The sequence below is a fragment of the Diadema antillarum genome, unplaced genomic scaffold (genome assembly GCF_040938485.1).
Source record: "Diadema antillarum isolate AM-2024a unplaced genomic scaffold, OU_Dant_1.0 seq00001158_RagTag, whole genome shotgun sequence".
Lineage (NCBI taxonomy): Eukaryota > Metazoa > Echinodermata > Echinoidea > Diadematoida > Diadematidae > Diadema > Diadema antillarum.
In genome coordinates this window covers 367249-392465 of record NW_027271968.1, presented here as the reverse complement: position 1 = coordinate 392465, position 25217 = coordinate 367249, and the positions used below count along the sequence as shown (strand labels likewise).

The window sequence follows — 25217 nt, the reverse complement described above, 5'->3', positions numbered from 1 at the left end:
CTCAAACGTGCGCAAGAGCAGCAGGAACAGCGCTCGTGTGTGACAGAATTGTTCTTTAAGGAATGTGTGTTTTACCTGATGACGTCTTTAAATACTGGCTAATGATGTTGCTTTAGTGGAGTTTAATAAATGTGTACATTATTCTTTTTTTCCTTCCTCAAATAGTCTGTATACGTTTGTTAATATTCACAAATTGGCATGTTCCTATCAACTTTCATTTTCCTTCAAATTTTTTGTTTTGTTTTTCTTGTGGAACAGTTTGCTTAAATTTCCTCCAGCCACAACACATGTCTTACTGCTTGGCTAACTGAAGGAACTACCAAGTCATGAACCAGTATTCCCAGGCGGTTAATGCAATTTGACGTCGTCCAGGGGCAACTCTTTGGGTCCGTGCGACGTCATCCCGAAGGGCATAAAAGGAACACAACTTGAATCAACCTATGGCACACAGATGACTCTTTCCGATGTAGACCTTAACCTTGAGAAGTGCATGAATGAATATATAAAGAATGAGAGAAGAAAAAGAAAAAAATGTTAGTAGTAATGATCTGCAAAACTTAAGGTAGCAAAATTTGGCGAGAACAGTTATTCAACATTATTCACACATAAAAGAGATTGATTCATTCTAGTAACAATTCAACTTTTCGGTAGCAGACTATGCCATGGTCGGGAGATTTTCATTTGCAGCCAGGAATAGCCTTTAAGTACTAGAATACAAATGAGGTGCAATCAAGGGCAAAATTGAAGAAAGCATCACTGGCTAATTCATCAAATTGACATTGGCTCATGTAAAGCAACTATAACTAGCGCAGAGCCTATCCAGAGCGCACATGATCAAACTGGACATGTCAACCAAACACCAAGTTCCAAATTGCAAGGTCACAATTACTGTTACATCTTGATAAGTTTTGGAATTGTTGCCATACATATACATGACTGCCAAAACAGTATTTTTCAAACGTACTGATTTCAATCTTACAGCACAGAATTTTTGCCTTCTCCATCAGGACTTGTGGAATTGGCTGACTAATGCAGTTTGCTCACACAAGATAATGAGTTGAATCATGAGGCAAGGTGTCCATCTGATCCTCTCTCTCTTGATGAAAAGAGTGCTGCAGCAGATGCATTCTAGCACTAGGCAATCTCACCTCTACCAGGCATTGAGTCATGTGTTGGCATGACAAACCAACTTGAAAGAAACACATCTTAAAGACCAAGAGGTATGCTGGCAACCCAACCCTTTTAGGATCATATGGGCAATTCCGCAGTTAGGTGGACATGACATGGATAAAAGAAATGTGCCTCTCTATCTTTCTCTTTAATCTAGGTATCAACTAATGCCATGGATGTTCACCTATCATTAAGGTCTTTCAAATTCAATAGATTTTATTTTTTGTATTTATTGATTTTGCGAGATCTAAAACCATCATTTAAAATGTACATGTGGGACTGGGGATGCTGAAATTCACTTAAATGCAAATTACAGTGGGTTCCTTTGAAATTTTTCCTCAAAGCTTTGCTAAAGGGTAAAAGATGGATACATTTAAATACTTTAGAAGTCATGTGACATTTTGTCAATTACAAAAGGGTGAAATGACCTGCGGAATTACTCTGGACAAATGGTTACTAACCGTATATAACCATGCATATTGCAAAAAACATCATCTGTGAGATTTGGCAGTTTGATAACTTGAATTTTTGCTTTTTGACAAGACATCATGTCGCATTTTAAGCACAGAGGAGATTCATTCTTTTCTGTATTAACCCTGGGAAATGAACAACATAATTTTGACAAAATGAATGAATTGTAATTTAGTAGTAAAAACAAATATCTAAATTTGCAAATGTAATTGCGGAATTGCCCATATGCATATTGCAATCAGTGAAGGATAACAATTTCTTGACTCTCGGCAGAGGAGAGATTCAAAGCAAGCAAGGCAAGCTGAATTGGCTGGGTGAAGGATGACTCGGCCAGGCTCGGTCAAGCCAATTCAGGCAGCACGCGCAGCACTGCACACATGCTGGCACAAAGCAGCTTAAGCGCTATACGCCTGATGATGCATGCAGAAGCCAACCTGACCCTCAGCACAAACCAAAACCACGACACAGCTCCTCTGACGACATGTTGAAAGGCTTCTTATCGCAGCTTGCTGCCGCAGCAATGCAGCATGAGCCACTGTCAGCTTGCGAACTGGCCACCAATGCTGCATCTTGTCTTGTTGTCCAAAGGACTAGGGGCTCGTCTCAACATGATCACTCTCTGATCCACAATGTTTATCATTGAGACAACATGCATGTAAGTGCAATAGAACACTGATTCACTTAAATTAATATTCATCACTGAACAAATATTTTTGAATGCTACACACAGCTGTTGTTATTGTCTTCATTTGTTTTTGTTCTTGGCATTCCATACTTTTTTTCTTCTTTTTTAAATGTACTGTGCCGCCAAAATCAAGGTTTTAATTTTCCCATCATTAAATATCTCAAAATCAGTGCTGTAAGCTAACTGTGAAATGGCAATATTTGTATGAAATCTGTGAAGGTATAGCGAAGTCATTGGTTGACTTGTGCTCAGGATATTCTAGCCAATAGACAGCCACTGAAAATTGCTGGTCCATATAACTGGGATGAAGTGGCCATTTTTGGGCAGCATACAGTATGCAGATTTGGGTCAATGTTACCCTTAAGGCAAAATCACCTAAAATAGAGTACTTTACCTTTGCTTCATCTAGTCTACCTAAGGCCTTCAAGAGATTTCCGAGATCACTTCGCACACAGTAGAGGTCCTGATAAAAACAATTATAAAACAATGCAAAAAATTCACGCTGGAAATCTACACGGCAAATAGAAATGTTGCTGTGGCGACTGGTACGCCTCCGCCATAATGCATGGTTCTCCTAATAGGTCTATAGTATGTCTTGACAATGCGCGATGACAGTTTAACATCACTGACAAAATACTAAAATGACATGTTTGTCACATAGGTGTTGAATGTTCACTTTCCTTGAAAAGGTTTAATTGAATGAATGGCTATATTGTCTAAAAGATATTTGGGGATTTGAAGATTTTTCCTTGACTTTTGACCCTTTTATGAGTTTATGCATTGAGTAATTTCTAATGTATGGAGAACAAGAGACCCGTTATGTATCGCAAGTTCACCTTCCATGCATTCTTGCAGACTCTTACCTGAGAACATTGGAAACTTGGGGCAGGGGGCAGTTTTGAGGGCTGGGGACGTGGGCCCGAATTCACGAAGGTGGTACAATTGAAACCATGGTTTAAACCACGGACAAAGACCGTAGTTTTGTATGAGGCGCCAAGTGTCGCATGGCCTATTTCGTTACGAAATCAGACATTTCATTGACATAATGTTAACGCTTCATAACGAAATAGGCCATGCAACACTTGGCACCCCATACAAAACTACAATCGTCGTCCATGGTTTAAATCATGGTTTCAATTGTACCACCTTTGTGAATTCGGGCCATGGTGTCCAGTTGCATATTCCATCACACTGGTAAAAATAACTGCCAAGTACACTGTACTTTACAGAAAGTTGGACTTTGCAGTTCGGAAAAAAAAAAAAAAGACTTAAAGCTCTATTAGTTCTGATTGTAAAGAAGAATATTATTTAATATTCCTTAATTTAAGGAGGGCAGCCCTGGATCTGCATGAACAAACTTGGAACTACAGCCATCAATGTACAAACTCATGGTATCAACTTTGCTTTATCACTTCTGGTTCTAGAGAATAAGATTTGTTAATATTCCTTAATGTTTGGGGGGGGGGGGATTTCGAAAGGGGAGCATGGTGCCCATTTCAAGGAAATGAGATCTTGACCCCCTGACATGTTACCTGCCAAGATTGGTGCATATTCATCAAGGTGTTTTCAAGAAGAATACGAACATGGTACAATTTAAGCCCCCATTTGGACCCATCCAACTCCATTCCTCTAGGTCACAGGGGGGGGGGGGGGGGGCACCCCTGATTTTGCCATGAACAAACATGAAACAACAGTCATCAATATACTGATTCATTATATTAACTTAGCTCAATCACTTCTGGTTCTAGAGAAGAAGATTTTTAAAAATTCCTTTAAATTGTTTTTTTTTTTTTTTTTTGTTGGGGGGGGGGGGGGGGGGGGGGGGGGCATGGTGCCAATTTGAACAAATCCAGATCCTATACTCCTAGGCATGCTATCTGCCAAGTTTGGTGAAAATCAGTCATGGCCTTCTCAAGAAGATGAAAATGTATACTGTATACGCCATATATTGCGATCGTGGAGTCCTGTACTAAACGGAGAAATGTATGCATACGTCACATATCGGCATTAGAGTCAATATTTTCGCGTGTTTTTAATTTCGCAAATAGCAACTGACTCGCGAAATTCGCAAAAATAAAAACCTCGCGAAATATTTGGCGTATACAGTAATTTAAGCCCCATTAGGACTCCTTCCCACCCCCCTCCCTGGGTCCCAAGGGGGGCACTCCTGATTCTGCCATGAACAAACTTGAAACTACAGTCATCAATATACTAACTCATAGTATTAACATAGCTCTATCACTTCTGGTGCTAGAGAAGATTTCTAAAGATTCCTTAATTTTGGGGGCCCCCTGGGTGGGGCATGGTGCCCAATTGAACAAATTCAAATCCTAACCCCCTAGGGTGCTACCTGCCACGTTTGGGGAAAATCGGTCTTGGGGTTTTCAAGAAGAAGATGGAAATGTAAAAAGTTTACGCACGACGGACACCGGAAGACGGACGCAGGACGAAGAACGATCGCAATAGCTCACTAGGTGAGCTAAAAAGTGAAATTTTTTATATTTTTCACTTGACCTTTGACCTCACGACCTGAAACTCTACAGAGAATAGAGTTTATTGGGTAGTACATGTGTACACTAAGTTTCACGAAAATAACTTCCAGCATTGCATAGATATTGGGGAAATAGTGAAATTTTGAGCATTTGACCTTGACCTTTGACCTTGAGCATGTGCACCCATAAGTTGATAAGCACAACTTCACACACTCATTCATATACATGTCAAGTGTTATTAGGATACCTCAAACGTTTTTTTAGTTAAATGCTGTCAACAAAATTGATTAAGGACAGGACACCCTGAAAACTTGAATGCCTCCGGCGACACCTCATGGTGGAGGCATTAAAAACTAGAAATGTCGCAATGGCGACTGATGCCTCCGCCATAATTCATGATTCTCCCAATAGGCGTACAGTACAATGTTTTCACAATGTGTGATCCATGACAGTTTTACATAACTGGCAAAATATTGAAATGACAGGTTTGTCAGAAATGTCTTGACCTGGGTTTGCTGTAATTTTCTAAGAGTGCAGGTACACATATTTTGGGAATTTGGGGGAAGTTTATGCATTGAGTAATTTCCATGGTATGAAGAAAGAGTGTGATGATGGTACAAAATATATATACATATATATATATATATATTTTTTTTTTTTTTTTTTTGGGGGGGGGAGTATTGAAACCTGGCCTTTGACCCTAAACCTTTGACCTGTGACCTTCTGGCTGGAAATATCCTGGAGAATCTCCATTAGGTAATGCATGTATTAAGTTTTGAAACTAATAATGCAAGCATTGCATATACTAGTATGTGAGGGAATTGTAAAAGTTTGAGGAGTTGACCTTGACCTTTGACCCCTGACTATTGACCCATGACCCCTAAATTCCCTAGATAATCCCTGCCAGACAGTACATGCGAATGTACCAAGTTCCACGAAGATACATTGAACCATTTGCGAGAAAAGTGATATTGCAACATTTTCACCTAACCTTTGATCTTTTGACCTTTGACCTTATGACGTGAAACTCTCTGGAGAATCTCTACGCAGTAGTACATGTCTACACTACGTTTCACAAAAATACCTTTGGGCATTGCATAGATATAGGGAAATAGCAACATTTTCAGCATTTGACCTTGACCTTTGACCTAATGTCAATGTCACTAAAATCTCAACTAATTGTCCCATCATACATCATCCTTGGACCAAGTTTGGTGAAAGCTGCTTCATCCAGTTTCGAGTTATCACGTAAACAGATAAATTTTTGGATTTGACCTTGATCTTTGACCTTTGACCTCTGTCCGATTTCACTGAAAAACTAAACAAGTAATTGTCCCATCATACATCATCCTCCAACAAAGTTTCGTGAAATTTGCTCCATCCAGTCTTGAGTTATTGCGTAAATGGATACAATTTCATAATTTGACCTTGACCTTTGACCTTTGGCCGATTTCACCCAAAATCTAATCAAATAATTGCCCCATCATACTTCAAACTTGGACCAAGTTTGGTGAAATTCCAGTAAATGAGCAATGTTGTGTGTAAACATACCGTCCCCTCTAGCAAGAGGCAAAAACACTCTGTCCCTCGGATAGGACATAGAACGGAGGTCCCGTGTATGAGAGAGTCACAGCTCATGCACGTAAAAGATCCCCCTTCATTCATTCATCGCAAAGAGCAGGGTGTCTAACCCGGTGAAGTGGTCCCACCCCACATCCAACTGGACCCCATGGAAGACCAGCTTAGTGTAGCTGAATATGGGCTATCCAGCCATCTTCACAGATGGAAAATGAGCAACAACAATATTACTCAAGTTATCGCGTAAACGAAAGCGGACGGACGTACGGACGGACAACCCGAAAACATGCCTCCGGCACCACTTTGTGGCGGAGGTATAAAAAAACTAGAGATGTTGCTATGGCGACTGATGCCTCCGCCAGAATGCATGATTCTCCCAATAGGTCTATAGTATAATGTCTTCACAATGTGAGATAACAGTTTCACATAACTGGCAAAATACTGAAATGACAGGTTTCTCAGAAATATCTTGAATGTTCACTTTCCTTGAACTACGTTTGCTATAATTGTCTATTAAAGATTGCAGGTACACGTATTTGGGGAATTGAGGATTTTTACCTGACTTCTGACTGACCCTTTTATAAGTTTATGCACTGAGTTATTTTCAAGGTATAAAGAAAGAGTGTAATTACAGTATGAAATAGATTTTTTTTGCACTTAAATCTGGCCTTGACCCGTAACCTTTGACCTTCTGGCAGGAAATTTCCCAGAGAATCTCCATTAGGTAATACATGTTTATTAAGTTTTAAAAATAATAATGCAAGTACTGCATGTACTAGAATATGAGGGAAATAGTAAAATTTTGACGAGTTGACCTTGACCTTTGACCCCCACGACCGCTAAATTCCCTAGATAATCCCTGCCAGTCAGTACATGTGTATGTACCAAGTTCCATGAAGATACATTGAACCATTTGTGAGAAAAGTGAAATTGTAACATTTTCACCTAATCTTTGACCTTTTGACCTTATGACATGAAACTCTCTGGAGAATCTTTATGCAGTAGTACATGTCTACACTAAGTTTCAAGAAAATACCTCTGGGCATTGCATGGATAAGGGGAAATAGCAACAATTTTAGCATTTGACCTTGACCTTTTGACCTCTTGCCAGTGTCACTAAAATCTACTCAACTAACTGCGGTATCATACATCATCCTTGGACCAAGTATGGTGAAAGCTGCTTCATCCAGTTTTGAGTTATCACGTAAAAAGATACATTTTAGGATTTGACCTTGATCTTTGACATTTGACCTCTGTCCGATTTCACTCAAAAATTAATCAAGTAATTGTCCTACCATACATCATCCTTGGACAAAGTTTGGTGAAATTTGCTTGATCCAGTCTTAATTTATCGCGTAAACAGATATTATTTCATGATTTGACCTTGACCTTTGGCCGATTTCATCCAAAATCAAAATAAGTAATTGCCCCATCATACTTTATACTTGGACCAAGTTTGGTAAAATTCCAGTCAATATTACTCAAGTTATCGCGTAAACGAATGCGGACGGACGTACGTACGACGTACAACCAGAAAACATAATGCCTCCGGCACCACTTCGTGGCGGAGGCATAAAAAAACTTTTACAATTGTACAAATAATTAACCCAGTCATAACCAAAGTCGAAGCAACAGTGCTATTGAAGATTACGAAAATACCCAAATCAGGAACCCCTTCTCTGTTCTATAAATGTCCTACACAACATGGCCCAACTGGCAACTTTACGGAAATCTTACTCATATCACACTCTTTTGGGGAGGGGAGGAAGGGCTAGTAGGTTATAAAAATTGCTTTGAAGAAAAAAAAAATCAAGTCCTTAGTTTGCGTATTATATTAGCAACTTCCCTTCAAAAGTTGCAAAGCAAATTCATAATGCTTGTATAATCAAGTATGTATACATGTAGGTCCCCGATCAAACTACTAAAAACTGAAATTACTGATTTTCATTTTTGCTAAATATGATCAGATCCCTTCATATAAGGATTTATAATAAAGATGAGAGGATGAACAAGAGACCCGCGGGTCTAGCGCTCACCTGAGTATCGCAAGTTCACCTTTCACGCAGTCACTAATCTAAATTATTCACAGCTCTACCAAAATTTGACCAGGCATTCTCAAGTAGAAGATGAAAATGTACAATAAGGGCCCAATTTTTTTAAGATTCCTTAATTTGGGGGGATTGGGGGCCCCCTGGGGCCCTCTGGGTGGGGCATGGTGCCCATTTTGATAAATTGAGATCCTGACCCCCTAGGGATGCTACCTGCCAAGTTTGACAAAAATCCATCATGAGGTTTTCAGGAAGAAGATGAAAATGTACAATTCAGGCCCCCATTTGGACCCTTCCAACCACCCCCCCCCCCCCACCCAAGAGGGGCACCCCTGGATCTCCTATCAATGAACAAACTTGAAACTACAGTCATTAATGTACTCACTCATAGTATTATCTCAGATAACTTCTGATTCTAGAGAAGATTTATAAAGATTCCTTCATTTGGGGGATTTGGGACCCCTGGGGGCCCCCTGGGTGGGGCATGGTGCCCATTTTAACAAATTGAGATCCTAACCCCCTAGGGATGCTACCTGCCAAGTTTGGTGAAAATAGGTCATGGGGTTCTCAAGAAGAAGATAAAAATGTACAATTTAGGCCCCATTAGGACCCCTCCTCACCCCCTCCCTCCCCTGGGTCCCAAGGGGGCACCCCTGATTCTGCCATGAACAAACTTGAAACTACAGTCATCAATGTACTAACTCATAGTATTAACTTAGCTCTATCACTTCTGGTTCTAGAGAAGAAGATTTTTGCGGATATTCCTTAATTTTGGGGGGTTTGGGCCCCCTGGGGGCCCCCTGGGTGGGGCATGGTGCCCATTTTCACAAATTGATTTCCTAACCCCCTAGGGATGCTACCTGCCAAGTTTGGTGAAAATGGGTCATGGGGTTCTCAAGAAGACGATGAAAATGTACAATTTAGGCCCCATTAGAACCCTTCCCCACCCCCCTCCCCTGGGTCCCAAGGGGGGCACCCCTGATTCTGCCATGAACAAACTTGAAACTACAGTCATCAATGTACTAACTCATAGTATTAACTTAGCTCTATCACTTCTGGTTCTAGAGAAGAAGATTTTTACAGATTCCTTAATTTTGGGGGGTTTGGGCCCCCCTGGGGGCCCCCTGGGTGGGGCATGGTGCCCATTTTAACAAATTGAGTTCCTAACCCCCTAGGGATGCTACCTGCCAAGTTTGATGAAAATCGGTCTTGGGGTTTTCAAGAAGAAGATGAAAATGTAAAAAGTTTACGCACGACGGACGACGGACGACGGACGACGGACGACGGACGACGCACGACGCACGACGGACGCCGGACGAAGGGCGATCGCAATAGCTCACTTGAGCCTTTGGCTCAGGTGAGCTAATAAGGCTGGATTTCCTTTTTGACCTATGCCAAGATGGCTATCATTACTCACGGGATTATACTGTAGTGCAGTGACATATGCTTGAACAGCTCCCTCCATGTCTGCTGCTGCTACTAGTGCAGCTGCCAAGTTGATGTAGCCATCAATGAAGTCTGGTTTTAGTCTAACAGCATGCCTGTAGTTTTCTAGTGCCTCCTGTAGTTGGCCTTTTTCTTTGAAGACATTTCCAAGATTGGAGTAAGCTTCAGCTAACATAGGATTCTGCTTTATTGCCAAAGTACTGAAATGTGCTGACCTGTACATAATAAAGGCAAATAGAAAACAAAGGAACACTAATCTTCCCACGAATATGTTTTTTGAGCCACTTAGCAGGAAAAATTAAACACGAGAAAATATCGATGTTAACAGTATGCACAAGTTGACATGTTTTGCCCAGTCGCAATTATGTTGACTTGGGCGAGGCTGACTGTAGTAGTCAATGATATTACACATATTACACAAGGTACAGCCAAAACCTCCTGTAATGTAGGCTATGCACAGACATAACTGGCATAGAGACCCACTGAATTACCCTTCCATTATCGGTTATGGCTTTCTTTCAATATTGACAATAATAAAGAGTTCTCAATGGTTTTCACAATTAGATTAAAGACATATCATCCCTTTTGCAAGCAAATTTTTGAAAATTTGGTGAGAACACTGAGGTATTGAAGAAGACACTATTTGGAAACCCACAAATTTTGGACTCGAGAGGGTCTTTATTTGTCAAGTTAAATTGACCGTTAAGATTCAAATAATTTTTTCGTACTACGAAAAAATTACAAATCTAATCTACTAGTCTAGTTTTACAAACCTGTGTGATGCACTTACACTGTATGTAGTTCATGTAAGTGTTGTGTTGTTATTTGCCACAGATAACAAAGTAAAAGAAGCTAGTGAATTCTTCCTTTCTGACAGCTTTAACATGCATATCTTTTGTTTTGTTCGAAGTATAGGTATCATATTACAACCACAGGAGGATTATGCAGCTGTGCCTTGTACACAGAATACGTTATGGTGAGCATATGGTGCATTATTTGAATTTTAACGGCTAACAACCTTCAAATATCACAGAAATGTTATAGCTTTTCAATAGTCTTGTCATTCTGGTGGAATATATCATGTTTTGTGCTATTTGGGAAGGATGTAAAAGGGATGGCCCATCTTTAAAATCCAGGGCCAAACTAAAATAAGTCAATTGATATAGCTAAATGGACTGACAAACAGTATCAGACATGGACAGCACACTTAACAAAGACCCTTGAATCAAGGTGCTACATAAGTGCTTGCCGAACTGCCCAGGGCAAGTGAAATTCAAAGTTGGGCAAGTGTTTTTGAACAATGAAAAAAAAATGCTTGCCCAGTTTTGAAGGGTCAGCTTTGTTCACCTCCCCCTTCAAACCCACACATTCCACCATACATAATTCAAAGATAATAACTGTTTAGTGATGCAACACACTTTAATTTCATTTAAGCAACTTTCCAACTCGTACGTTAAGAAGCCCCCATGCAATGCAACACCAACACTCGATCAAAGCAAAGCCCTTTTCACACTTGTGTTTCTTAACCGCGGACTTTCTCTGACCCAGGACTATCGTTAGTCCCGTACCAATTTTTTCAGCTTTTCACACTCGCCAATTAGTCCAGTACTATCTCTTGTCCGGGGCTAAGGAGAAAACTGACCTTTTTACACTTGTATTTCTTAGCCCCGGACTTTCCAAACCACATGAATATTCATGATTACGCTGTGTACTGTACACGTACACGCACGCACCGGTAGCACTTGATTACCTTGTTTCTGATTGGTCAGTGAGGGTCGGACTTCGTCTCCGTCGCTTAGCCCAGGATTATTTTTTCGTTCTGTTTACACTCACTTGCTTGGCACCGAAATTGCGGTGCCAGATAGTACCGGACTATCGGTGGGGCTAGCCCACTTTGGCAAAAACGAGTGTAAACAGAAAGTGGGCTAAGGATAGTCCCGTACCAACGGTGGGGCTAAGGCCCCCCCTTAAGCCCCACCGTTGGTACGGGACTAAGCAAAAATTTTAAGTGTAAAAAGCCCTCAAGTTTGTAACTCCAAAATGTGTTGAAGCGTGTGAATCAATGTGTGCTGCTTAATGAAATGATTGTTTTATCATGCACTTGACTTACAAGTGATTCTTCATGAATATCCCTTTTTTATATCTTAGGACTTTCTTTTCAGAAAAGTAAAATTCATTCTGCAAAACTTGTGCTGGAACAATTTGCAAAAATGCTTGCCTGACTGGGCAAGTGATAAAAAAAGTTATGTAGCACCCTGCTTGACCATCAAAATATCACTAACAATCTTGTTGGGCAGAGGTACAAAAACCACACAAAGAAAAAAAAAAAGACACAGCCGAGCAATAAATTAAGTCTTGTCACACATTAATGGAGTATACTTACCTATCCAGTCTCCGGCACTGGAAGTGGATGGAGCTTAGAAGCAGGAGGACACCTGTATTCTCTGGTTCTTGCCGCCATAGCTGCATACAGTGTTTCTCGGCATTTTCGTAATCCCCTGCCTGGTACTCCTGATGGGCCAATTCTGCTAGACCTTCAAAAGTAAGGGTAGACAATACAAGTTCCTTCTTTACCGAGGTCTGACATCCACGTGTGCATATATGTGTAATGTATTCAGGCTTCAGCATCTTTACCATGTCCATTCCCATCATAATTTCAAGATTAGTATAAAGTTAACTCAAACAGAATGGCAGACATTTTTTCAATATTGGACAAAAGTAAATTTAGGAATGCTGGCTTTCTTACATTTTCACAAAATAGTAATATTGATCGCAACCATGCACAGTCAACCAATGTATAGCGAGTGACCATTTGCCCAAAACAACCAGCTACCACAGATCTGGTTTCTCCTGGATGATTGATCACTGTGCATAATGACCGCCACACAGCATGACCACCTTTGTAGAAGGCTGCATCAAACACATGCCACTGAAACTTGTCGTATCCAAGCCGAGAATCGCTATGGAAGGTTGCGCATTAATGGCCTCTGTGTGCTCATCAATTGATTGCACGTGAGCCCGGCTGTTCAGGCAAATCTTACGTGCTTGCACTTGCGCTGTGAACCACTTTTTTCACGCGATTCTGTGCAAAATACTGTAAAAGTGGTTTCTTTCGCGTACAGAAACTTTCGCGGTTTCCATCGGTGATGACTTTCTCGCATGTGTTTAAATTCATGGTCGGTAATGATAGCGTTGTAATAAGCGACGAGTTCAAAACATTTTCGCGTGGTGTTAAATTCGCGGTTCAACCTCAAAGCGCGAAAATAAAACAACCGCGAAAGAAACCACTTTTACAGTAGTCTAATCTGGCATCAGCTTTCAAAGCTTATAATTATACCTCATGATTAAAACATCTATAAGCCTTGATATTTGGCACATTTCGTATTAATACATAGAACTCTATCTCTCAGAAAGACATCTCAAAGCAAAATTGTAAATTACCTTCAAACACTCTAAATTAACACATAAATTTATTCCTAAAATAAATTTAAGATTTTCTCGAAAAACTGTTCAATTTTCACCAGTCTGCTTGGTTGTGGTAACCCTGCCACGTTTCAAGCGTATTGAACACAGTCCCACTCCCAGGCATAATTTTTTGTTCAGTGCGCTTGTAACAATTTTAACCCATTCAAGCACGGGCCTTCGTGTAATCTGTAATTTCGTGTCTGCCCAGTAAGTTGCCCGTGAACTTGGGCGCGATCTTCCCTACGGCGCGATCTACACGCGGAGAGCATTCATACGTCATTGAAAAACTGCCTGTGTCATTCCCACTAGGCAGGAGGGTTGATGCGTGTACACTCGTGTGAATGTGCACTTAGTTGACTCAATACAGCACTAGTTTATGTGAATTTCATGAAAGGAAATAATAAACTGTGAATGAATTATGAAAAAAATATGTTTTTGCGTATTTCATTCATAACTCCGCTGATTTTTTTCAAAAATTACTGAGCAAGTCAAAGCCTTCAAAAGCATAATATTTTAGAACCCAAGATGATGAAATGTGGAAGATATTAGCCTCTAAATATGCATTATAATTTTTGAAATTAACATTTAACACCATTTTCGGTGACCTTGTGCACGTTAATGTAAAGTCAATTTCGCATCACAGTAAGTTTTTCTTGCAAAGACTACAAAGTTCTCTCAATTTCCAGATAACGAACACTTTTGCATAAATATCCATGCTACCACAATCAATCAAAAATGCATAATTTTCGTTTAACTAATATTTTGGAATGCGCATTGGTTGCTATGTGAGGCTGTATCTTAGCAACCAACTGACCTTGGAGCAAAATATTTTGGGATTTTCCGTCATACACTTCGGGGAACATTTGGTACGATTTTCAAGAAAATTGGAGGGGGTCGGGTGACAAGCACTGGATGATTTGACATGGATTGACCCATATGTTATATACAGTCAACCTCGGATACCTCGAAGTAGTCGGGACTGAAGAAATTGGTTCGAGGTACGCGTACGTCAAATTTTCTTCGACTTATCCGATTTTTGTCGATGTTCAACATGGTATCTGTTACAGTGCCTACGGATTGTTTGTATGCTTGTCAATTGGATTTGAATCAACTTTAATATGAATGAATTGAATGAAAATCGATGTTCTTCTTTCATCAGTGTTTTCTGGTGGACAATTAAATCACTTATCACCACAAAAACAAAAAGAAAATACCGGTACGTAATCGAGTGCAAGACAGGGTTGCAGAACATGCGTGCTTTATTTGTTACAAACTCAAAAGCTGCATCACTTCGGTGATCCCTCGCATTTATCCCCAAGTTGAATTATCCTTCGGGTTTATGCCAGGTTCAAGTGTGTGCGTGTGTGTCACACACAAACACACTGCTATAGCTTCTGACCACCCGAGCATTGAGAATTAAGGGTTTCTGGGACGAACACTGCACTAGGGCTTTCTATAGCTCAGTCGGTAGAGCACCGGTCTGGCAATCCGGAGGTCTCGGGTTCGAATCCCGATGGAATCCCATTTTCTTTGCTCACTTTTCCACTGAATGTACATTGTCGCGTCGGCGTAGGTACCCCCTCGATCACTATTCGTTTTTCCTCCTTTTCTCTAAGTCATCATCTCTTACACAATATCCAACACAAGAATCACAGTCTTAGCTTTGCAAACTAGTAAAATTTCGCACAACTATGGGTGTACATGTAGCTCACCAAGAACATTTAGAGCTACAGGGAGTGACGGCAATGTCGCACTGCTACACACCGGTCTTCCATGTGTCTACCAGCAGCACTCACAGTCAGCAGATTGATACCGTTAATCATTTCCAAATGTAAAAACAACAATCTGTATTTATTTTAGTATCATACGGAGCAAAATATTACTGTTATTCCAAATTTACAAGCAAACATCCGACATTCGTTTTACTATCATACGCAGCCCAATATTACTGCTGTCCACTTCCAAAAGTGAAATGAATTATCTGACAATCATTTTATCATCGAATGGAGCTGAATGTTACTGTTTTTCATTGTTGAACGTCAAGGCAGACACCAGACATTTTACCATCAAATGCAGCTGAATGTTAGTGTTATTAATTTCGAAATGTATAAAAGCAAATATCCGACATTTATTTTAGCATCGTATGGAGCAGAATGTTAATGCTATTCACTTCCAAATGTAAAAGCAATCATGACTGTGATATTCATTTTGGAATCCTCCGGAGCCAAATGTTCTTGCTATTTACTTTCGAAAGTAAAAGCAAACATCCGACATTTATTTAATCATCGTACTGAGTTGAATGTTATTGTTATTCATTTCCGAACATAAAAGGGATCATTCGACATTTATTTTAGACTATTCCGGAGCTCAATGTTATCGCTATGTATGTACTTTCAAACGTAAAATCAAACATCCGGCATTCATATTATCATCGTACGGAGTTGAATATTATTATTTATTTCCGAACGTCAAAGGAAACATTTGAAATTTATTTTAGCATCTTCCGGAGCCGAATGTTATTGCTATTTACTTTCGAATATAAAAGCAAACATCATACGGAGTTGAATACTATTGTTATTCATTTCCGAACGTCTAAGGGATCGTTCGACATTTATTTTTGTATCTTTCGGAGCCGAATGTTATCCTTGTTTATTTCCAAACGCAAAATCAAATATCTGACATTAATTCAAGCACCGTACAGAGCTGAATCTTACCGTTATTCTCTTTCAAAAGTATAAGCAAACATCCGACATTTATTTTAGTATTGTATGGAGTCGAATATTACTGTTATTCATTTCCAAAATTAAAAGCAACCATCTGAAATTCATTGTAGCAACTTTCAGGGCCGATTGTTACCGCTGTTCATCTCCAAAAGTAAAGGCAAACATCCAACTTTTTTTGGTGGCCCGACGTGCGTTTGGTGGCCCCGGGCCACTGTAAGTGTCGAGCCCTGAATAAGTGCAGCACAGTACATGAAGTAATATTGCAAGATCAGATTCCGGCTATGGCTGCTGAGTACAGTGCTATTACTGCAATCATAAACATTTACCGAAGAGGATTGTTCGCATAAAAAAAAGCGAAATAATCTTAGGAGGCCTTTACGATTGTGCTAGAGAAGAAAAGAAAAAAAAATACCGAAAACTCAAAAAAGATTCAAGTCAAAACAGGGGTAAAATACATGATGATTTCTTCTTTTTTTTCTTTTTTTTTGGTCTGAAAATCGTACAGCGTATTATTCCGTTACTTTGAAATTTATCAGAATAAACTGTTTGTTAAATCATATCTATACTATTCTTTATCATGCTAGGCCTATACTTCCAGATCATAATACCACACTATTTTCATAATCGCATTGCTGGAAGAAAAAATATTCAGAGCTTGTGTTCACGGGGGAGAATTAATGAAACAAACTTCGTGAAAGGAAAAAAGTAAAAAAAAATAGAAATGTCGCTATGGCGACTGGTATGCCTCCGCCATAATGCATGATTCTCCTAATAGGTCTAGATAGTACATGTGGACAATGTGTGATTACATTTTCACAAAACTGGCAAAATAATGAAATGACAAGTTTGTCACAAATGTGTTGAATGTTCACCTTCCTTGACCTTGGTTTAATTGGATGAATAGGAGAGCATGTATTTGGGGATTTAAGGACTTTAACCCATTCATACATTTATGATGCATGCTTAACTTGATATAATTTTTTTTAATAGAAAAATTCTACTAGCACTTCAATTAATTTATTTTAAAGAAGCAAATTGCTTCTACTTCAGTCTCCCATGAGGAAATTTTTATGCCACCTTCAGAAAATTCTAATCACCACATGTGAAAGTTCAGCCCTTGAGCCATGTAACGCGAGTTACCGAAACAAGAAATATTTTTCATTCTGAAGGAAGCAGTGGAGGTAATTTGTTGGGAATCATAATTTTCTAAATTCATCACACCCTGATACTGTACACAGGATGTTGACTTGAATAAACACTGTTATCACATTAAAAAATGTCAATGAAAAGTGTAACGCGAGTTACCATGTAACGCGAGTTACCGGCATGTAACGCGAGTTACCAACTATAAACACAAGTTTCCCCCAACATAAGCAAATTTTAGCACTTAATTGAGCTAGATTGTGGTGAAAACAATCAAATGCAGTGCTATACACACTATGCTGGACTGAAACAAAGGAGGGCAGCCTAATAAACTGTGATTAGCATCAAGGCCACTGATCACATGCCACATTGAAGAGTCTAGCCTGGCTTTCACTGCATACTGTACATGTATCCAGCAGTGAATGAGACCATTAGATTTATCTTTTGAATTGCCTGCATCAGTATTACAGAATTTTTATTACAGAATGCTATAAAGCACAGCAAGTGTTGGTTCTAATCCTTGTTCGGTGGTCTACTGAAGATGACACCTGTCCGGAGATCAGGAGGTTGTGGGTTCGAATCCTGCTCAAGTATGTATGCCCATGATTTTTTATCATGGCTACTAATAAAACACAGATCAATTCAGTGAGCTTATTAACGTTGATGTAGGGCAATTTGTCAATCAGTTGCAATGAAAACATCTCAACGGAAGAATTTCATGAATTTGAATAATTACGCAGTACCCACTGCATGTTATAAGGATTAGAACCAGCACTTGCTGTCGGGCGAAAGCACGGTGGTCTAGTGGAGATGACACCTGTCCGGTGATCAGGAGGTCGTAAGTTTGAATACTGCTTGAGTATGTATGTACGCCCATGACTTTTTTATCATGGCTACTACTAAAACACTGATCAATTCAGTGCTTATTTACGTCGATGTAGGGTAATAAGCCAGTTCGTATACACTGTAGCTCATGTACACATTGGTACAAATGACCTTTCTTTTTTCTCAGTTGGTTCGGCACTTCACTTGTTTTCAAAGCAGCATAATGCATAAGCTTGCATGACATAACAATTCATGGAACTTCTGTTCAAAAAAAGAATGAACTTGCATTTTGTAGATCAGGGGATCAGAATACTCCCATCAGTTTATAATTTAGCAGGCATCCATTTCATTGTTTTGTATTGAATGCAGTAACAGCTTATTTCCGTTTATATTGCAAAATACCATTCTTGCTGTCAGGTGGATGTGCTGGCAAGCATCATTTAGATAAGGATCGCATGAATAATCATCGCATCACAGATGCTTATGTCAGTGAATTTACAAACCAAAATGCCTGTTCGTACAAATGATCTTTTTTTGTTCATGCACAAAGTGGAATTACGAACTGGTCTTTTTGTCAATCAGTTGCAAAGAAATGTACTAGTTTTCACTCCTCACAAAGATAGGATTTGAATTTTTGAAAGATTGTAAGCTGTTTCGTAAACTTGTATATAGGGTTTGATACTTTTATGTTTTGTTTTAAAAAGACTTTCAACATTTTTCATCTTTACACTCTGAAACTTACAATGTGATAATACACCTATATCATCTAGTATATATTCAAACATATTCAAGGTCTCTATGAGGAGTGAAGCTCTTATTAGTCTTAAACACACTCTTCTATTGGGTTTATTAGTAAAACATTTGTTTAACATTTATTCGTTTTACTATCTACACAAATAAGCATCTCTCAGATTATTCAACACAAGATTCAGTGCCATCAGAACAATTGTATGTCATCAATTTGTGTCACCCTGTGTTAGTGGACATCTACTTAACCCATGATGAAAAAAGTAACTTGTAGATCCTACCAATTACAAAGATATTGGCACATTATCCCCAAAATGTACCCATTATTTGTAACGCGAGTTACCGTGGAATTGCCCTTATGCATTCAGTAATTTTCATGGTACAGGTATGGAGAAAAAGTGCAATTTCTGTACTGAATAGTAAATTGTTACCATGTTCATCTGGCCTTTGACCCTAAAATTCATAAGATAATCACGTTCAGGTAGAACATGCATAAATATGCAGTAAGTTCCACGATAAATTGAGCCACTTCCGAGATATGGAGGAAACAGTTAGTTCAGCACTTTCACTTGATCTTTGACCTTTTGACCTTTGAGGCAAAAAAAGAAAAAAAAAAGAAAAAAAAAATCTCCAGAGAATTTCTGTTAGGTTACACATGCATACACCAAGTGTAAAAAAAAAAAAAAATAATCCTGCTGGCATTGCATGAACATGAGGGAAATAGTAAAATTTTGAAGTGTTGCACTTGACCTTTGACCCCTGACCTTTGACCCCATGAACCCTACATTCTCTAGATAATCACTGCCAGTCAGTACATGTATATACTATGTTCCATGAAGATACCTTGAACAATTTTCCAATTTACAGAGAAAAAAAAGAAGTTTTAATACTTTTGCTTGACCTTTTGACCTTTGACCTCATGACTCAAACTTTCACCAGAGAATTTAAATTGGGTAATACATGTATACACTAAGTTTCAAGAAAATATCTTCAGGCATTGCATAGATATGGTGGAAATAGTGAAATTTTATGTATTTGACCTTGACCTTTTGACCTTTGACCTTGAGCGTGTGCACCCAAAAGTTGATAGGCACAACTTCACCCCCTAATACACATACATGCCAAGTTTCATTAGGATACCTCAACAGGTTTTGATAGTTACCTTGTCCACAAAATTCATTACGGACGGACGGAAAGACGGACGGACAGACGGAAGGACGGACGGACGGACGGACGGACACGGACCCGAAAACATAATGCCTCCGGCACCACTTCGTGGCGGAGGCATAAAAACACTAGCGGGAGATTGATGTTTGGACAGTGGACAGTGATTAATGCCAAATATATAACTGTCAACACCTAAGCAGGAGCGCCACGACAGTTAAGAAATGTACGCGCACGGCATGACTATCACGATCGCAAATCAAAACAGAGTGGTCAAAGAAAGATGATGGGCAGAGCGTAGTGCTATTGTAAGCACTCCATTTGCACGGCTGCTATATGCATACCGTGTACGTGTGTAGGTACAGTAGGTGTTGGGGATTTTCCTTGTCAGCTGTGTACCGCGTAATTCTTTGAGCGCACGATCGTTCTGGCCTCAGAATATTTACAATCGAGTGTGAAAAGATTTGGGACATTGTCTTCGCTGTCCACGTGCGCTTCATCGGAAATGCTGAGTGACGTTTGCAATTTCAATTCGAGCAACATGCTGGGAAAAACAATAAGTTAATTAAGATCGGGACATGAGATTTCCCTTCGAGGTAACCGAACTTCGAGTTAGTTTTTTTGAGCTACGCGAATTTTAAGACACGCAAACTCCATAGGAACAATCGGGACTTTCATTTTGCCTTCGAGGTAAGCGATATTCGGCTTATCTGAGGTTGACTGTATATATATGAAATATACAATGAAATACACGTAGATTTCAAATTTCAAGGCGAAATAATTATTCTATCTTGAGAAATTAAACTTCCAAATCACTGCAATATTACACCTTTTTTTGACGAGCACGCACGAAAATGTGTCCAAATCATGTTTGCAAACAACGCCGATAAGCAGCATTCGCGTGCGGATCTCCAGCGACCGGTTAATGAGCGTACAGCGGTTTGCTAGAACGCGTAACCAGCGCAGAAGCCACTCCCCCTCGTGTCGTCATACTTTGTGTGTGCTGTGTGTATACAAATGTACGTACATACAGAGCGCTCAGCGTTGTGAATGAATATGTAGCGCATGCATCCCGGCCCAGCCAACATCGGCGGACGAGCGAGCATGCATGCTTTGAGTGTCTTGCACACGTACTACCTACACACACGCTACTCTATGTACAGCTGTGTACGTGACGACTACTAGCGCTACATACAATGTACAGTATATACATGTATACGAAATACACGTCGATTCTGTCAGTCAGAGTAGATCAATGCTGGCAGTTCGTGTGAAAAATTTAAGGCTATAGCCTCGGAATTGGTGCTACTTTACCACCATTCATGCATACATTCATGGCTAAAGAGTATAGCTTCAGAAATCTTTTGCTTGCCCTTTTTGTCGGTTGGAAGTTCAGTCGTAAAATTCGGTATTTGTACCTTCCATCGCTTCACAATCGACATGCCTGATGCGTTATGTAGCCTAGGACTTATCTGCTATGTAGCATAAAGATCGCGAGAAAAACTGCAACTCATGCATCGTGAGTGCTCTTTTCTATTGAAGTATTAAAAAAAAACATCAATGACTCTACGAGTAGGGTGTCTGGAGCAATTTTGCAACTTTTGAAATTCTATGAAAGGTGGATTATTATCTACTTCATATGAAAGAGAATTATGTCATTAACATATATTTCAAATTTCATGGCGAAATAATCATTCTATCTCGAGAAATTTAACTCTCAAATCACTGCAATATTAGACCTTTTTTTGATGAGTACGCACAAAAATGTGTCTAAATCATGTTTGCTAATAACGCCGAAAAGTAGTATTCACGTGCGGATCTCCAGCGACCGGTTAATGAGCGTACAGTGGTTTGCTAGAACGCGTAACCAGCGCAGAAGCCACGCCCCCTCGTGTCGTCATACATGTACTTTGTGTGTGCTGCGTGTGTATATGTACGTACGTATAACAGCGCTCAGCGCAGCATTGTGAATGAACACGTAGCGCATGCATCCGGCCCAGCCAACATCGGCGGACGAGCGAGCATGCATGCTTTGAGTGTGTACTACCTACACACACACTACTCTACTGTAATGTACAGCTGTGTGTACTATACTAGTACGTGCGTGACGACTAGCGCTTCATACGAAATACACGTTGATTCTGTCAGTCAGAGTAGATCCATCATGACAGTTCGTGTGAAAACTTTAAGGCTATAGCCTTGGAATTGGGGCTACTTTACCACCATTTGTGCATACATTCATGGCTAAAGAGTCTATGTTTCCATATCTTTTGCTTGCCCTTTTTGTCGATTGGAAGTTCAGCCGTAAAGATCGGTGTTTGTACCTTCCACCGTTTCACAATCGACATGCCTGATGCATTGATGCTGATGCGTTGTGTAGCCTAGGCCTATCTGCTATGTAGCATAAAGATTGCGAGAAAGACTGCAACTCGTGCATTGTGAGTGCATTGTGTCTTTTCTATTGAAGTATTAAAAAATAACAATGACTCTACGTGGTCGTTTGTTTGTATTGCTAACTCATACATTGTAGGCCTATTATGATCATTACCAATCCAGTAATAGTACAACTTTTTCTCTGCTGAAACTGATGTGCCAGGTGGCTTACGAGCATATGGTAGTGCTTCCATCACTGTATCCATACATGCATGCACACATCATGCACATTGTGAATGCTGGGCAGTTGTATCCTCATAGAACTCAGTGCAGTAGAACTATCGCAAGCGAAGCGACAGCTCTGCTTTCAGTGCTTGTGGCACGGGTGTGCACATACTATAAGTAGGTAGACACACACACACACACACACACACACACAGCGATCCAGCTAGCTTGCTATGGTAGACACACACAGCGAGCTAGCTGCATGCACACGCGATCAACCTTCGCGCCATGTAGCGGCGAATGCGTGTAGATTTACATATGCATGAGCGTATTTGCACGGACGTTACTATGGTTGTTGCATACGAAGCCACGCCTGACACGTTCGCTGAGACCAAAAAATTATTGCAAGGGGTGTTTTCAAAGCAATATCCCCAACCCAAGACGTGGAACTAGCGAAAAACTAACCTCACCATCGGATTCAGCATATCCTAAACTATTCGCATGCCACACGCTGGCTCGAGTATCGAAGCAGACACTGAGATACAAGGACATATGTGATTCTAACGGTGTTTTCATCAATTTATTGTTGGAAATGTTTACCAGCGCTCTAATAGGAGATGGAGACCAACTTCCTCTTTCATATGATTTTCATATGATACCAAATTTGTTAGGATTTGTTGGCGGCTTGCCATGGGGAAAAGACGATAAAGGCAAAATCCGGCTCAAAATCTCATGTCAAAATCGGCAGTACGCGCGTTTCCATTGCGCCCTATGGGAGTTGCGTGTTATGAAATAGGGCGCACAATCGCGGTAATGTTGGCAGCGCAAGATCCGACATCCTACTACGTGGTCGTTTGTTTGTATTGCTAACTCATAATGTACACTGTACATTGTAGGCCTATTATAATCATTACCAATCCAGTAATAGTACTTTTTCTCCGGTGAAAATGATGTGCCAGACAAAGTAATTGATTGTAACATATCTTGCAAGCATGTATACATTAATTCCAGTATATACATTTACACCATAAAAAGCTTTTGTGTTTGTGAAAGAATCACAAGTATAGCATGCCATAATACACCTGTCATGTGTGTAGGTTTGTAGTTAACAAATTTACAGCTATTTTTAGAAGCACTTCAAGGTCAAGGGTATAACATTCATGATCAAATTGACACAAAATCTGAAAGAAGAGCACAAATACTTAAGAACCTTAATGTGGTAGGCTGTCAGCTTTCATAATTCTTGAAATATTGCTCTGTGAAAAGTGTTACAAAACACGTATTACATAATATTGTATGCAGTGCAATGAGGAAAATGGAGCAATTTATTGTTTTTATCAAAATTTGGATTAGATTTCAAGGTGAGATACAAGGACATATGTGATTCTAACGGTGTTTTCATCAATTTATTGTTGGAAATGTTTACCAGCGCTCTAATAGGAGATGGAGACCAACTTCCTCTTTCATATGATTTTCATATGATACCAAATTTGTTAAGATTTGTTGGCGGCTTGCCATGGGGAAAAGACGATAAAGGCAAAATCCGGCTCAAAATCTCATGTCAAAATCGGCAGTACGCGCGTTTCCATTGCGCCCTATGGGAGTTGCGTGTTATGAAATAGGGCGCACAATCGCGGTAATGTTGGCAGCGCAAGATCCGACACCCTACTACGTGGTTGTTTGTTTGTATTGCTAACTCATAATGTACATTGTACATTGTAGGCCTATTATAATCATTACCAATCCAGTAATAGTACTTTTTCTCCGGTGAAAATGATGTGCCAGGTGGTTTACGAGCGTATGGTAGTGTTTTAACTGCATCCATGCATGCATGTACACATTGTGAATGCTGTGCAGTCGTAACCTCATAGAACTCAGTGCTGTAGAACTATCGCAAGCGAAGCGACAGCCGTTTCCAGTGGCACGGGTGAGCACGTACTCGTAGACACACACACACACACACACACACAGCGATCTAGCGAACTACTGTAGCTACAATGTAGCTTGCTATGGTAGACACACACACACACACACAGAGCGAGCTAGCTGCAGGCACACGCGATCAAGCTTCGCGCCATGTGGCGGCGAATGCGTGTAAATTTACATCTAATGCATGAGCGTATTTGTGCGGACGTTACTATGGTTGTTGCATACGAAGCCACGCCCGACACGTTCACTGAGACCAGAAAATTATTGCAAGGGGTGTTTTCAATGCAATATCCCCAACCCAAGACGTGGAGCTAGCGAAAAACTAACCTCACCATCGGATTCAGCATATCCTAAACTACTCGCATGTCACATGCTGGCTCGAGTATCGAAGCAGACGCTGAGATACGAGGACATATGTGATTCTAACGATATTTTCATCAACTTTATCATCGGAAATGTTTACCAGCGCTCTAATAGGAGATGGAGACCAACTTCTTCTTTCATTTTTATGATACCAACTTTGTTAAGATTTGTTGGCGGCTTGCCATGGGGAAAAGACGATAAAGGCAAAATCCGGCTCAAAGTCTCATGTCAAAATCGGCACTACGCGCGTTTCCATTGCGCCCTATGGGAGTTGCGTGTTATGAGATAGGGCGCACAATCGCGGTAATGACTAATGACACTAGTTGATAGCGCACGATCCGACACCGTAAATTTATTTATTTTGTGTAAA

At 40.0% G+C, this 25217-nt stretch overlaps 1 protein-coding gene and 1 non-coding gene across 2 annotated transcripts in view; one reads left to right on the top strand and one right to left on the bottom strand.

Annotated features, from left to right (window-relative positions):
- Positions 1-25217, bottom strand: part of LOC139744322 (UDP-N-acetylglucosamine--peptide N-acetylglucosaminyltransferase 110 kDa subunit-like) — a 103878-nt gene that overhangs the window by 69594 nt on the left and 9067 nt on the right. Inside the window, exons 2-4 of the mRNA XM_071654764.1 lie at positions 12274-12424; positions 9862-10105; positions 2721-2789 (exon numbers count right to left, since the gene is read on the bottom strand). Coding sequence (XP_071510865.1) covers positions 2721-2789; positions 9862-10105; positions 12274-12424 — 464 coding nt within the window. The remainder of the gene's footprint in view (positions 1-2720; positions 2790-9861; positions 10106-12273; positions 12425-25217) is intronic.
- On the top strand, positions 14803-14877 carry Trnaa-ggc (transfer RNA alanine (anticodon GGC)). Its single transcript has one exon. It is a non-coding gene; the product is annotated as a tRNA-Ala (tRNA).